The sequence below is a fragment of the Lepidochelys kempii genome, chromosome 2 (genome assembly GCF_965140285.1).
Source record: "Lepidochelys kempii isolate rLepKem1 chromosome 2, rLepKem1.hap1, whole genome shotgun sequence".
NCBI classification, from domain to species: domain Eukaryota; kingdom Metazoa; phylum Chordata; order Testudines; family Cheloniidae; genus Lepidochelys; species Lepidochelys kempii.
Window position 1 is genome coordinate 215931461 of NC_136381.1, and position 16259 is coordinate 215947719.

General features: G+C 39.3%; 1 protein-coding gene across 2 annotated transcripts in view; it reads left to right on the plus strand.

Moving 5' to 3' along the window:
- Positions 1–16259, plus strand: part of DGKB (diacylglycerol kinase beta) — a 452380-nt gene that overhangs the window by 80623 nt on the left and 355498 nt on the right. For both annotated transcript variants that reach the window (XM_073333808.2, XM_073333809.2), the window contains exons 6-9: positions 1271–1411; positions 7090–7139; positions 10418–10492; positions 11696–11815. In XM_073333808.2, coding sequence (XP_073189909.1) covers positions 1271–1411; positions 7090–7139; positions 10418–10492; positions 11696–11815 — 386 coding nt within the window. The remainder of the gene's footprint in view (positions 1–1270; positions 1412–7089; positions 7140–10417; positions 10493–11695; positions 11816–16259) is intronic.

A 16259-nucleotide genomic window follows, 5' to 3' on the forward strand; every position in this document is an offset into this window, starting at 1 on the left:
TCTGTGGTGCAGGATTTGAGATTTTATTCTCCCTGTACCTTTTTGCAGCTGCAAATAAACTTTTCTGTTTCTCCACCCCGTTGTGATTATTGGGTGTAGCACACCGGGTAACGAACCACTCAAGCTGTTGTTCAGCCTCTCGGCAACACTTGCACTATTGGTGCCGGCAAAACTTGCACTATTGGGAAGTACTGGTTTTCCCATGTAGAATAACTTAAAGTAATTCAGAGGTAAATTCATATTTAGCGCTGAGGAGCTCCTGGCATTTCTATTTGGGTGCACACTGCCTTCTAAACACCCTTTTATTTATTTTAGTTTTCTTAATCTTTCTTACTATCTGCCTAAAAAATATGCAGGATGTAAACTTGATTTAAATTAATTGCTTCTGCATGCCCAAATTCTGTTTGCTGAAAGGCAAATCCTTCTCACCTTACTCACTCCAGTAATCCCATTGAAATAAGCATGGAATACAATTTGTGAGATGAATGTAGAAGATAGCGGGATTCTGTTTCCATTGGCTACAGCAAATATTTTAGCCAAGGAAAAATATGTGAGAGAGAGAGAGAAATTATGTAGGCAGCTTATCAGTGAAGAACCTGTTCTGAATGAATTACACAAAGTGTTTAAGAACAGTTAATCCTTTTGTTAAGATTCTCTTTAAACATTGCTAAGGTCAGTGAGAGACATAATAAACCTCCTTAATCAGAAACTTTTATGATTCCTCTCTGGGTTGTCATGTCCTCCTGTTGTTCACATCTTAACTTGGGGCTTGATCCTGCAAGTACTCACACATCTTTGGGAACAGTCCAACTAACTTCCGAATTGAAGCATGAGGATTGGCGGTGCTGAAATTTGTATTTTACAAATGTATTCGCATTAGTTTGACTCGATAATAATTGAAATATTTATATTAAAATTGGGATATTTATTTTCATAATATCTAGTGGCAGGGATTTTGACAGTTTAATTGTTTTGACAGTAATTAATTATTACGTGTATGACTCTGCTACTGGCTAGGGTACAAATTTAGGTGGCATGAAAGAGCATTATGTGGCAACAAGCATCTTTGAACAGGGAGCAGCATGTGAAGCTACATAATTTAGGAGGCCCATGGAGCTTCTATAGGCCCGCTGGAATGGAGGCAAATTTGGGCTGGATTGTGACAGCACAGTGGGAAAAAACGAATAACATATCCACTAAGTGAAATAGTGGTTTTGATTCTCAATGTATGTTGTTGATAAAGATAACAAACCATATGTATTTTTTCCAGGTTTGAGAATTAATAAAGGTACCACTACATCACGAACTGCTGCTCCTGCCAATTTACATGTACCAGATGTAATCCAGTTGAAAGACATTGTTTGCTATTTGTCTCTGCTTGAAAGAGGAAGACCTGAAGACAAACTAGAATGTATGTATATATTTTTTCGTATCTGAGGAAAAAGCTGCTAAATTAAAACAAAATAACAAAAGCCCCTAATAATTTGCTAATACATCCACCTGACTATAATGCTAGTAACAACAGACATTGCTTTATTTTCAGCTTTGCAAACCTGAGCTGTACGCAATCTTGAGGAAATTTTGAAATGGAAATTTCTGGCTCTAAATTTAAGACTTAATGAAGTATGTTTTTTTCTTAAAAAGTGACACTATAAAAATGGCATAGCAGAGTTCTGCATTCTTGTGTTTAGCTGATTTCCTTATCAAGTTTGCTCAGTAAGTTACAAGATGTATTTTTTCAGTTTCCAGCCTCAGTAATTGACCCTGGACTCTGACAAACTGGGTTCTTTCCATCTTGCACATCATCACTAGTAGTATAGGCTCTGCAGTCCAAATTATCCCCTCAGATACACTTGCACGACCACATTATCTCCATCAGTCATACCTTTGAAAATCCACGTAAGGCTAACGAGGATGCCTAGGGATGCTTAAGTGTGAGTGTAGACCATAGGACTTACAGATGTAGTTGAGATGTTAATATGGCCCGTATATCCTATGTTGCTAGTGGTTATCAGCAAGATGGAAAGAACCCAGTTGTGTGTCCAGGTGAGTCTGTAGGGCTAGCAGTTAGAAAATATGTCTTTACTTACAAACAAAGGCCTCAGTTCAGAAAAGCTATTAAATACGTGCTTTAAGTTAAGCATGTGCCTAAGCACCTTTCCTGAACAGAAATGCTTTCCTCCATCAGGACCTGAAAAGCTTGATATGGAAATCAATGAAACACAAAGAATATAGAACCCCACAGTGTCATGCTTACAGTCAGTTCTTGGGTTAGACTAACACATAAGCTACATCTACACTTGGAGCTGAGGGTGTGATTTCCAGCTTGAATAGACATACTCGTATTAGCTCTCATTGAGTTAGTGCTCTAAAATAGTAAGGTATCTGGGGTAGCCTGGGCATTGTCTAGCTGCCCTGAATATGTACCTGTGTGGTTCAGGCAGGTTTTTGCTTGTGGCTAGTCCATGCCACATCGCTCCTCACTGCCCATGCTACCATGGCTATGCTACTAATTTTAGTGTGTTACCTGAATGAGAGCTAGTTCAAGTATGTCTGCTCAAGCTGGGAATCACACCCCCAGCTCCAAGTGTAGACTAAGGTCCTTGCTGTCCTTACTGAGGCACAAGTTGTATTGATTTTGATGGGAGGTTTGTCTCTGTAAGAAATGCAGGCCCAGGCCCTGATAGTGTACCAAAGGTAAATATTCAGTATCACTGCTGTAAAAATACAGGCACTAGACTCTATCTGCTGGAAATTTATATTCATTGCAAGTTTAATGACCATGTCTTTTATAAGCCTCCAAGTTTTCTAGACTATAGCTAGCTTATAACTACAGCATGCAAGGTCCTAGTCCTGATAACATAGGATTAGTGGGAGTTTTGCCTGAGTAGTGACTGCCCCAAATTTGCCAATATCATAGCACTGGTATTGTATAAGTGCTACAATATTCCAAGGTTAATGATGTATTGGATGCTTCTCTGCAACCCAAAACAAAATCTGTGGATTATGTGTTGATCCCATGAATAGGAAAATCTAAATTCCTAGGTCTTAATTCAGCAGACAATACATTGAGCCCATCCAAGTGGCAGACTGTGAAGGCCCTTCCAGAATCCTAAAGCCCAGATCCTCACCTTCAGATCCACATTCAGAATGTGGGAAAGCTGCCTCCACTGATCCTAGGGATCTGGATTGTGGGAGAGGGTAGTGACTGGGGTGCTAAGCAAGACCCCGGTCAAGGATGCACATCTCCCTTAGGTCCTGCAGAGGTTCTCCAGAAAAGATGTTGCAGTCTGGGGCCGTATTATCTTCTGTATGCAGTCTCCTTTCCAGAAGCTGCATTGCCAGAGAAATCCCTGGTATTAAGACTCCCATGGAGCCCTGCTGCCAAGGAAAAGGGATTTGTCAGGAACCAGAGGTGCTCCAGAGGCACAAGACCCCTGCCCAGATGGTGGTGTCCTCTCACCAGTCCCTTGGTATCTACCAGCTTTCAGAAGAAATCCCACCCTGACTGGACAATGTGGAGAATTGTCTGTGAGGGGTTTTTTGTGGAAATTTCATGCCCTGGGGCCCTCTGCCACACAATGCAGTGCAATAATTTCAATCACAGCCCTTGCAGTATAAAATTGTTCTTAATACTGAAGAGATTTGATTGTGATAATTTATTTGGAATGGAGATAAATGTGTAATCCTAATGAACATCAACTGACGCATCATGCAGAATATAATCACTTGCTATAATGCTGTAAGAGGTGCTTTGATAAAACACAGAGTCCAAGTGGAAAAGCACAGAGTATTAAAAACAGGTCCATTTGCATTTTATGTTAAAAGTTATTTGGAGTGTTATCCTCATACACATTACAATATTTACATAAAACCGCTCAAAAATCTATTCTAATGTAGGTGTAACTGTTTTTGCTTCCTTGAAATGCTGTTTTTTGATTATCAAGATTTTATTTGCTGTTCTGTTTTTCTTCTACTACAAAGTCTGGCGCATAAGTGAACCTGATTGAGAGATTTGTCGAAATTAGTAGCATTTGAAAATGACAGTGTACATAATTCAACTTTTTTTTTAATTTACAAAACAAAAACCTGTAAATAAGTAGTTTACATATGCTTTTGATGACCTTTGGAAATTAAAATTAATTGCATCAGATAAGCATATACAGCAAACACTGAGATTATGTATTTTTGGTTATCACCTTCAACAGAGGAAAAATGTGTCCATATGGTCACAGTGTATTTCACCATGTAAATTAATGGTATTTACTAAATGAGGTCCTGATCCTGCAAACATTTAAGTACTCAAGTAACTTTGCACATGAGTAGTCTTGTTTCCAGAATCAGGAACCAAGTACTTCCTAAAGTGAAAACATTTTAGAGTTAAATAATGCAGTGATAGAATTCAATACAAAAAGAGTAGCAGAAAAAACAAGAAATTAAGAGGTGGATTGATCTAACTGTGCCCATAAAGAAGTCAATGGTTCTCCCATTGTCTTCAGTGTCAGCAGAGTTAGACCAAAACTGGATGCTTTTGAAAATCAGATCCAAGACACACAAAGGAGTGGAGAAGTTATGCTTTCAGATAGAATTTGAAATACGATGGAGACCCATTGAGGAAGAGAGATAAAAGTATGATATAATGATTAATAAATGTTAATCATTTGTTATAGATTGTTATAAAGTCCAACAAGTCAATAGGTTGCTTATAACCATGGCTTACGACTGTTTATAACACCTTCTACTGATGTACTTAAAGCCATCTTTAATGCTATTAATCATATCTGTGATGTGCTTAAAACATCTATTAATCATTTATTAACCCTTTATAAACTATTTATAAATGGAATTTTACTAAAAAGTGTTATCCAAAATTGTGTGGTGGATCGGAGAGGAATATAATACTGATTGAAGAATTGAAGCTGTACAGATTCATATTGAATATATTTGTGTTAATCAGTTTAATTCATCCCTGTGCAGAGGATACTTAAATACTAATTTGAGGACCTAAGTGGGAACTAAATCATGCATGGGCCTGATTTAATTGTTTAAATTGTTTAAAATTGCTAACATTATTGGGATTTTGCTATGTATTATAGCTATTTATTGATGCTTGTATATCAATAGCTATCTTGTACAGAGATACATATTTTCATGATTTAGTGCATTTTACTCTAGTACCATGTGTTAAAACTTTGGTGTTGTATAAAACTCCCCAGCTGACAGCACTGCTAGAGACTGCAGGACTTAGTATGAAATCCATTCTGGGAAGAGAAGGGAGATGGTGAAACAGTTTTCTTACTTTGAACTGAGAACTTTTAAGAAGATATCTTTTTCTTTAATTTAAACATTATCTGATGAGTCTCTTTCAGTTTGGGAGATTCTGAAAGGTTTCATAAGTAAATCAGTTTCCTCAAATGTAATACAAGTGGCTGCTCAATGGATGAGACAATAAAGACAGACAAATTTATGCATAGGCACTGTACCTTTTAAGAGGTTGATGGTATACGGTGTCTTTACACTCGCTATAATAAATATTCCATTAGTTACAGAAAAGAATATGTGAGGTGCTGCCCTTAAGATACTTACGCTCACAAGGGGCCACACAGTATACATTAAGTACTACCTATGGGGCAGAATGGCCTTGAGCACCAGTTCAGGAAAGCACTTTCATGCATGCTTACATTCATTCTGTTTTCTGTAGTAGAACTAACTTATGTGCACACTTAAAATTAAGCATGTAATCAAGTGCTGAATAGGAATGAGCTCTTGAATTGGGCCTAGATATGTCAACAAAATTTCAGACAATAAGACCAGGGAGATGCTCTAAAGCTGTCTACACTGCACTTTCATCGGTAAAACTTTTGTCGGTCAGGGGTGTGAAGAAAACACATCCCTGACCAACAAAAGTTTTCCTGACGAAAAGCACTGGTGTAGACTGGCGCTTTGTAGGCGGGAGAGATCGCTACTGCTGCTCGTTGGGGGTGGTTTTATTTTGTCAGCGGGAGAGCTCTCTCCTGCCGACAAAGAGTGTCTACGCTGTGGACCTGACAGCAACGCTGCTGTAGTGGCCCAGCTTTGCTGCTGTGAGGTGTGCAGTGTAGACGTAGCCTAAGAGACCATTACAGTTGACTTCAAAAGGAGAAGAATTGTGCCCAATAGCTCTATTTTATATATAGGGCCCTACCAAATTCATTGTCCATTTTTGTAAATTTCACCATCATAGCATTGTAAAAATCTTGAATTTCATTGTTTAAGATATTTAAATCTTAAATTTCATGGTTTAAAAACCAAGAATATGTATTTTTAAAACAGCAAAATATAAACATGTAAAGTCCTTAAGACTCAGCATTTCTCAAATTGGGGGGCCCAACCAAAAAGGGGGTTGCAAAGCTATTGTATGGGGGGGCGGGGGTTTGCGGTATTGCCACCCTTACTTCTGCGCTACCTTAAGAGCTGGGTGGGTGGAGAGCTGCAGCTGCTGGCCAGGTGCCCAGCTCTGAAGACTGCACCCCCACCAGAAGCAGCTCAGAGGTAAGGGTCTCATGGTATGCTGGCAGCAGTATTGCCACCCTTATTTCTGCACTGTTGCTGGTGGCAGCTCTGCTTTCAGAGCTGGGCGCTTGGCCAGCAGCCACCACTCTCCAGACACCTGGCCCTGCAGGGTAGGGTAAAAGTACACAAAAGACCAGATTTCATGGGGGAGACCAGATTTCTGAATTTGGTAGAGTCCTAATTATATACCAGTATTGTGAACTCAGTGAAACCAGGGAAAATTTTACTTTGCAGGTATGGAAAGTATATTTACTGTTGCATTCAGCTGACCTGAAAACTAATTTCAATAATTTCCATGGGTACAATTAGCTAATGAGTAAGCATTTGTAGAACTGCTATCATCATAGTGGACTAAAAGCACAGAGAGAGTGCAAGAGGAGGCCAGCAAATTTTCTAACAGGGATCCTGTTTTCTGTAGATATAATCAGGATCCCAGTTTCAAGTCAGGCGGTAACTCTCTGTCTTGCTCTCGAGTTAAAGGAAAATGATGTACATCTTACATTTTTTCTAATTTAATGGTCCTTTTTTTTTTTTTAGTTATGTTTCGCTTGTATGACACAGATGGAAATGGGTACTTGGACAGTTCGGTAATTTTATTTCTATTGACATATTATGCTAGCATGAACCGTAACAGTGTATTTGTATGAATCCATGCAGAATGCACACTTTGGATAAACACAAGTAATAACTGGGTATAATAAAAATATTTGTCATCCAGGATATTTTGAGGCTACTCCGAACAATTTGTCCTTCTGCTGAGCATATCCACTTCCCCCTCAACTATAGAGATAGTCAAATGTTGAATCTCCCACTGTGAAATCATTCTTCTGATTTTTAGTTGTAACGTTTTACTGCAGGAGGCAACTTAACTCAGCTCCCAAAACCCCTTTGTACTTATTGAGAGCTGTACATGAAAGAGCTATTTGTAGGGTTGTATTGAGAGGGAAGAAAGGTGCGGCTCAACTTTCTGGGAGAAGGTAATAGCAGAAGATGAAGGGGAAAGGCCAGCATGTTCAGAGAGGCCAGAAATGAGGATACATGGTTAAAGGAGAAGTTTAGGAGTAATGCTTGATTATACAATTAAGAGAACATCAGAGAGATGTTCACGAAGTGTGTGGCTTGTGGGCAGAGCTGGCACTAGGCATAAGCAGATGAAGCAATTGCTTAGAGCCCTGAACAGCTCAAGGGGACCCACTGTTCACTTTCAATTATAAGACCTTGCCTTTTTAGTAGTGTGTGTTTGGGGGGAGCAAAAATATTCCTGCTTTGGGCCCCCAACAGGCTAGCACCGGCTCTGTTTTCAGATATTGGGAAGGAGCAGAGACTCGCAAATTATTGGAAATGGGGATAAGGCAGGCATCTTTGTCTTTTGCTTCCTCCACTTCCCCCCACCCCCCTGAAAAAAGCGGGGAGAGAAAAGAGAGAGATTGGCATATAGGAGGAAAGAAGGTAAGGGGATATACATATACTTAAACTGGCACTGATAGTGTTCTAGGCAACAGGGGGTTTTAACAAATATCAGCCAACTAATGCATAAGGGATAGAAGGTAGATTAGTTTCTCAAAGCTTCTAGCATCCTGTAGAATGAATGTGAAGAGGTTCTATTTTCTTATTTCAGTTCACAGGCTGTAACAGTGGTTGTAGGGTTAGATTTCATCTCCCCAGCTGTGTTACACTCCCCTCTCCTCCACTTACCTACTCAGACTTTATGTGCTGGAGTGGATTTGACTCAGTGATATGAACACACATTTTCCAGTGGGCGAACACCATGTTACCACAATTCAGAAGAGAGAACCAATTTAAATATGCCTTTCATTAAATTAAGTAAGGATCAGTGACAGCTCAAAGGAGAGAAGTTGTGGTGCCCAATGCTAATATACAGGTCAGAACATGATATACAGTTGATCTTTAAATTTAACTCAGAAGAAATTCTATCCCTGATTAAAACATCACCCTTCATAAAGGATTATTAAAGCACTCTTGGATGTTAATAAAAATTTTAATTATGACAATGTGAAGAGTTTTTGGAATGTAAAAATCACATTTTAAAGTCCACATTTTAAGGACTAAGCAAAAGTAAGATTATTCAGGAATGCAGTGTCCTTGTTTCTCCACACTATTTCTTCCGCCTTGTTCTTGTAAGCTTTTTCAAGCACACGCACACAAAACAAGAGGCTGGAGAGAGGATTAGAGAGCCTTCACTGAGTTGGGTTCTGCAGAAAACAGAAATAACTGCAGAAAAATATTGACGGGAACTCTTTCAAACATTGACATCTAAAGTGTGCCTGTAAAATCACCATGAGTAGCTCCCATTGTGTGTGTATGTGAGCAGTTGTGCATCCAAGCATGCATCCAGTTGCATGCACAACTACTGATTTTGTGTGTATGTATTTTGCAGGTGCAACTTTGATGCCAGTGTTTGAGAGTTTGTTTCAAAAATTTTGTGGCCAAATTCAGGTTGCCTCTTGTTCATAAGAAAGAAAAAAGGAGGGTAAGCATGGTACAACTTTTGTACCTTATTCCTAGCTCCCCTAAAACCCATGGAATACACACTCCATAGATGCATTCCAGGAGGAATCTGAGGTCAGAAAGCATAGTATCTTTAAGTGTGTGTTCCTTGAACCCCTGTGTGCCCTTCCTTGCTGGCATTACTTGTTGGCTGCACGTGTAGGAAGTGGTGGTGGCGGTGGCGAGGGAGGCGGTTATAGGAACTCTGGGGGTTTGAATAATGTTGCAAAATAATGCCATTTTTGTTGAGCCTTTCACATTATGGCCATTTTCTGAAGTACTGACAACTTGGACTGCAACTGGAGTTGAGTCCTCAGCCCCTTTGAAAATAAAGGCCCCATAGAAATAATTGTAATAATAGTATATATTCACTTGCACTCAGTTTGAGAGCAGTAGTGAAGAAGGCCTGAATGTGTCCCCTCCTCCCCGCCCCCCCGCCCCGACATGCATGCTTTTCTTATGGATGCAATTTATACTGGGCCTGAGTGCTGAACCTAGAGCAAAGGGGCAGATTCTTAGCTGGTGTAAACTGTCATAGCTCCATTGATTTCAGTTTACAGTAGTTGAGGATTTGCCCCCAGGTTTGTACAAATATCTAAATGGAAGTGTACCAAACTTACAATTACATTAAAACATATCCATATCTGCATAATATACATTACCCAAAAATATTAAAATATCATTTGCATACAGTAAGTTCCTGTGATCCTGAAACACTCAAGCATACCTTGATGAACCAAACCCGTGGATTTAAATTAATGACATTTTGTGGAACTGAAATCAGCACGGTGGAGATAACACCGCAAATTTGAAAGAAGATGGTTCAGTGAGAGCCAATCCTTACTAGTCTCGCTTCCAACAGCACAAATCATCCCAGTTAAGTGATGAGCATAAGTTATACCTGACCAAAGCAACCTGCAAAATGTGAGTTCAGGTCCTCCTTTTTCAATGAAAGATTTTCTTTCTCCAAGGCCAAACATATACACACACACAAACCTCACCCTAAAATATTCCCTTCTTAAAACAATTAAAAGTAATCCTTTTATTCTGCTTAATGGAGTCTCCAATGGATATTTATTTCTGATTTTAACTTCTGTTAGTAATTATATTGATATTCAAATATATATCATATAACTGCTGATTGAATATTTTTACCTTATACTTTGATGTATTAAATGGTTTGATGTTTAAATGGTTTTGTTAAAATATAAATTTAATATTTTCATCCGTAGAGATGATGCATCCAAATACGCTGTCAGTCTATATTAAAACAATTATAAACTATATATCTGAATTGTAAGAAAATCGGCCAGTATGGTACTGCATTAAAACATCTTTGTTCTTTTTTCCTGCCTAGGAGCTAGAAAATATCATCACTCAAATGATGCATGTTGCAGAATATCTTGAATGGGATGTCACTGAACTCAGTCCAGTAAGTATTTTGTCAGATCATTGATGCAATTAATTTTGGAAAACATTCTGTAATGTCCCATGAATATCTGTGATATTAATACATATATTGAGTACTAAAAATAATAATAGTTGTTGCTTCTTTCTGGGGCTGGCATTCAGCCCTTTCCTAATCTTTTTTCCAGTGAGGACAACGTAGCACCATGGTCATAAGTCTGAAATATATGCCCTCCACTGAAGTTTAAGGCTTTCTCACCATTACATTTAGTAATTCACCTTCTCAGTGTGCCTGGCACATATCTACCCAAAACCCATGAGGGGCAGGAACTATCATCTGTGTACAGCACACCTAGTACAATGGGCCCCAAACTGCACTTTAGAAATCTCCATGACCCACTCCATAGTCTGCATTACTGCTCCATGTACACAAACCCTTAAATGCAAGCAACCATTTCTGGTGTTTTTCTTGGATTTATTAGCTAAACATTGATTTAATTTTTTAATTTGTTTTTATTGGTGGTGTTTTATTGGTGCTTATCAGTCAAAAGCTAAAATCGGAAGCCATAAAAACAGAATTTAAGTGATGCATATGGCCTTGTGCTACCCTTGACTCAGGGTGAATTTTTTCCCTAAGCTTTATCTTTCCATAGAACTCTAAGAATCTGTAACGCTACAAGGATGGTAATATGAAACTATGATATATAATGTCACTTCTAGAGCTGAATAAAAATAGTAAGAGTGTGTCACAAAAAAAAAATCATTTTCTTGAAGTTTTTGCTGAAAACTGGAAAATATAATATTTCCGGTTCCCTGTCTCCATTATTTGCCTGTTTATTTATTTGCTTCCCCCCAACCAAAACAAAATGGAGGAAAGAGGGAGGGGAATACAGAAAATACAAGGGTCAATGAAAAAATTGGGGTATTTAATTTTTTTTGTTTCAAAATTTGAAAATGTTGAAAAAAATTTCCACAAAAATATTTTAAATGTGCTTTTTTAATTGAAAAAAAAAGTTTTACCAGTTCTAATAAGGACCTAAGTATGGTTTGGGGGCGAGGTGAGGGGTAAAATGACTTTAAATACATTTCTTCCAAAGTTGCCACATAGGATACATTTTACTTTGCTTTTTCCTTCAGAAAGTGGGTGGCTCAGGGTTAATACATATTTTTGTTTTCTTAGAACATCCAATTTATAGGTTTTTGTTTGTTTTTGCTTTTAAATCTACAGATCCTTCATGAAATGATGGAAGAAATTGATTATGACCATGATGGCACAGTATCTCTGGAGGAATGGATCCAGGGCGGAATGACGACAATCCCACTCCTGGTGCTCCTTGGATTAGAGAATGTGAGCATTAATCTAGCAATGTCCAAAGGGTAATTTATGGATCAGATGTGGCCCCAAAACTAATATATTTGCAATCTGCCACCACCTTCATCTTAACTATGGAACTATGACATGCAGAGACTATCCAGTATGTGGCTACCTCAGGGGGAGCAGTTGAGCCAAGGATGGAGAATTACATAATGAGACCTATTATTGCTATAGGCCACAGTTTCGTATAAAGGATGAAAACAGCTGTAATAATATTAATTTTATATCAGTTAGATGCAGCTGTTATATTGTTGGCAAAGTGCCAATGCCATCTGCCTTCTTGCATTTGAGCTAACTTTGGGCACCTCTCTTTTAGCATGTCTCAGGTGTGTGATTTTGATGTAAAAATATTTGTATTGAAAATTTTCTGTAGTACTTCACAGACACTTAAATGGAGATATTAAAGAAGTTCCTCCACCCCAAATCAAGCCCAGAGTGTTGCAATTATGCAATCAGTTATACGATATTTTTATAAAGGTTGGTTAAGTTTAGCACTTTCTATTGCTAAATATATAACAATATAATAGTTGTGTAAGACTTTTTAATCACAGGATCTCAAAATTCTTCACAAATATGAATTGATTAAGCCAGTGAAGGAAGTATTCCTTGGTAAATATTATTTTCTTCTTTTTACATATGTGGAACTGAGGCACAAAAAGATTGTTACTTGCCCAATACCACAGAAGACATCACTGTCAGAAATGGGTTGCCCTTTTTCCTGACTCATATTCCTAGATTCGTAGTTAGATAGATTCATAGATTTCAAGTCCAGAAGGGACCATTGTATCGATCTAGTCTGACCTCCCATACAGCTTCCCCCAAACAGATCCTAGAGCAGATCTTTTAGAAAAACATCCAGTCTTGATTTAAAAGTTGTTAGTAATGAAGCATCCACCACGATCATTGGCAAATTGTTTCAGTGGTTAATAACCCTCACTGTTAAAAATTTACCTTTGATTTCCAGTCTGAATATGTCTAGCTTTGACTTCCAACCATTAGATTGTATTATATCTTCCTCTGCTAGCTTGAAGAGCCCATTTATTGGCTATTGAATATTGAATATTTATTGAATATTTGTTCCTCAAGTAGGTACTTAAAGACTGTAATCAAGTCATCCTTTAAGCTTCTCTCTGGGTATCTTTATGCTGGGTGGGGGGAACCAACAAAAAACTGAAACACCGCCGGCAGTGAGTCTCAGAGCTCGGGTCTCTAGACTTGGGCTTGCAGGTCTTGTGCTACAGTGTTAAAAATAGCAGTGCAGATGTTCCTGCTTAGGCTGAAGCTTGGGTTCTGAGACCCACCCCTCTTGCTGGGTTTCAGATCCAGAGCTCTAGCCTGAGTGGGAATGTCTAGGCTGCTGTGTTTAGCACCATAGTGTGAGCCCCAGTGTGTAGACCTGGATTCTGAGACTCACTGCTGTAGGTGTTTTTTTTGCAGTGTAGGCATACCCTATGGTTAGGTGTATAGATTGAGCTCCTTGAGTCTATCACTATTATACTTTCTTAATACTGTAATCATTCTCATGGCTCTTCTCAGAGCCCTCTCCAATTTTTCAACATCCTTCTTGAATTATGGACACCTGAACTGGACACAGTATTCCAGGAGAGGTCACATCAGTACCAAATACAGATGTAAAATAACCTCTCTACTCCTACTCAAGATTCCCCTGCTTATGCATCCAAGAATTGTGTTATCCCTTTTGGTCACAGCGTCAGACTGGGAGCTCTTGTTTAGCTGAACTGAATAGTTCGGAATGCTGCCTCTCATATAATGGATATAGAAAGTCTATATGTTGCTTTTCCCTAGTTCTTATTGCGATATCGAATGGCTACTTTGGGGGGTAATAAGAAACTATAGTTTTCAGTGGGTAAACTTCACTTTTTTAGAATTTGTATCTGCCTAATTCCATCTATAGATTAATGTAAATCCTTCTCTATAACATTATGTCATGAGTATGTTGAAGGCAGAAGCTGAAATATTCCAGTGGTGCACATACTGAACATAGGCCTGGAAAATACTAAATTAGATTAAACCAAATGACTTCTAGACTTTCATAATGTATTTAAAAATATTTCTTTTAAGGAAAAAAAATTGATAATGAATATTTTCCTGAGCCAATCCAACAATCAAAATTCCCTAGCATTCTGAAGTACTTATCGGTGTGGCTGTGCATCAGCGCTTTGTCTATCCAGGAATATTTGGATTTATGTGGGAAAAATTAAAATACACAGTTCTGAACAAACGCTTATATAACTCATATGAAGTTTATTTTTGATTACTTAACAAAACAATATTGAGGGGTCTCCATAATGTTTTATTTCTTGAAGACTAGTATAGGTGGCTAATGGGAACTGTAGTGCTTTACGCTATATTATTGTTCATGAATGATTAGGCCACCAACTCGGGGGACTACACAAGCTGCATCATTAGTCTACCAGGAAAAGTAGTGTAACATTTCACAGGAATGGTGAAAGGCTCTAACATTGCCCCCCCCCCCCGGATTTTTTTCTTCTTTTTCTTTTTTTTTTTTTTTTTAGAGGTCTTTTGGTCCAATGGAATCATACAGCAGTTTCTAGAGGAAAGTCACTATTTCTCATTTTCCATGGAACCAGCAAAAAGTTATTTTGCCTTTACTGTTAGGTTTACAATTTGTGTGTATATGTTGAATGGTCAAATCTAGATATATTTTTGGATACTGAAAAGTAAAGTAATATGAAACTCTTTTGTCTCTGTCCTCCGGAACAATTTACGAAGAGAACATAAGATAGATGATGGAATGATAGATGACATAATTGTGGGAATGGTATGAGAAATATTTCTATTTGATAAAGACACTGCATAATCGTGACATTACATAATACTCCTGAGGGAGTTCTGTGCCAAAAAAATAAAAATTCTGAATCTGTGCACAATATTTTAAAATTCTGCACATTTTATTTGTCAAGAAATAAATGTGGAGGCTCCAGCATGGCAGTGGGGAGCACAGGACACTGGCTGTAAGGAGGTGGGAGATCACCCTGCAGCCCTCTTACTCACGGGACATGGACTTGGCAGTAAGGCTGCACTCAACCCTGACACAGCACAAGGGCTGAGCCTGCACCAGAAACATCCCAGGGTCCTGTCCCTCTGTGCCAGGTGCACCAGGTGTGGATAGGCAGACTCAGCTTGGCAGGATCCAAGTGTGGAGGGTCTTAGTGTGTGTGGCGATCCAGGTCTGGGTTGAGAGGGTTGTGTGGGGGGTAATCTGGGTACGGACGGCTCAGTGAGGGGGTCCAGGTGTAGGTGGGAATCTGGATGCACAGGAGGGGTTGTTGGGGGGGTTCTGGGTGGAGGGGGAATGGGATTCTGCTGAGGGGTCCAGGTAAAGGTGGTTGGGGTTCAGTAGGAGGGGTCTGGGTACAGGGGTAGAGGTCCTGATGCAGGCGATAGGATCGGCAGGGAGGACGGGTGTCCAGGTGCAGGGAGATTGGGCTCAGCAGGGGCGGGGTCCAGATACAGGGGGGAGGGGCTCAGCAGGGAGGGCTGGATGCAGGGGAGTAGGGGTTTGTGGGGGGGAATTCTGGGTTTGTGTGGGGGGTGAGGCTTGGTGTGTGGGGGTCTGGGGATGAGAGGCTCAGGGCTGGGGCTCCCCATGACAGGGTTTGGGCTGGGCTGCCCGGCCTTCCCGGCCACAGCTGCATGCAGGGCGTGCTGCCCTGGCTGCGGCTGGTTCTGGGCCAGGCCTCCCGTGTTCTGAAAGAAAATGGTGTATTGATTGTCTTAATTTGTTGATTTTAAGGCCAGAAAGGACCATTGTGATCATCATAACAAAGACACCGTTTCATCCTGTAATTCCTCCACCATGGTCAATAATGTGTGGTTGAACTAGTCCATATCTTTTAGAGAGACATCCAGTTTTGATTTAAAGATTACAAGTGAATGAGAATCCACCCGATCCCTTAGTAAGTTGTTCCAATGGTTAATTACTCTCAGTATTAAAAAATATGTGCCTTATTTCCACTATGAATGTGTGTACCTTCAACTTCCAACCACTGGATTTAGTTATATCTTTTCCTGCGAGGTTAATAAGTCCTCTTCTGCCAGATATAGTCTTCCTTTGTAGATATATTTAGACCATGATTGAGTCAGTTCTTAACCTTTCCCCCTCATCCCTCAATAAGCTCCTACAGTGTTTTAATTGTTTGATATTGGGACAAATAGGGGTGGGGTTGTGGAGTTGCTTGGTTCATTTTTGACTGTCTACAGGGGTTTTATCTCTTTGCTGAGATATTCTTTCTCATTTTGTATAAAACATTCATATATCAATCAGTGAGACAGATCCTCAGCTGGTGTATTTGGTCACCGTTCTATTGACTTCAATGGAACTATGACAATTTATATCCACTGAGGATCTGCCCTGATACCTTTATCACCTCTG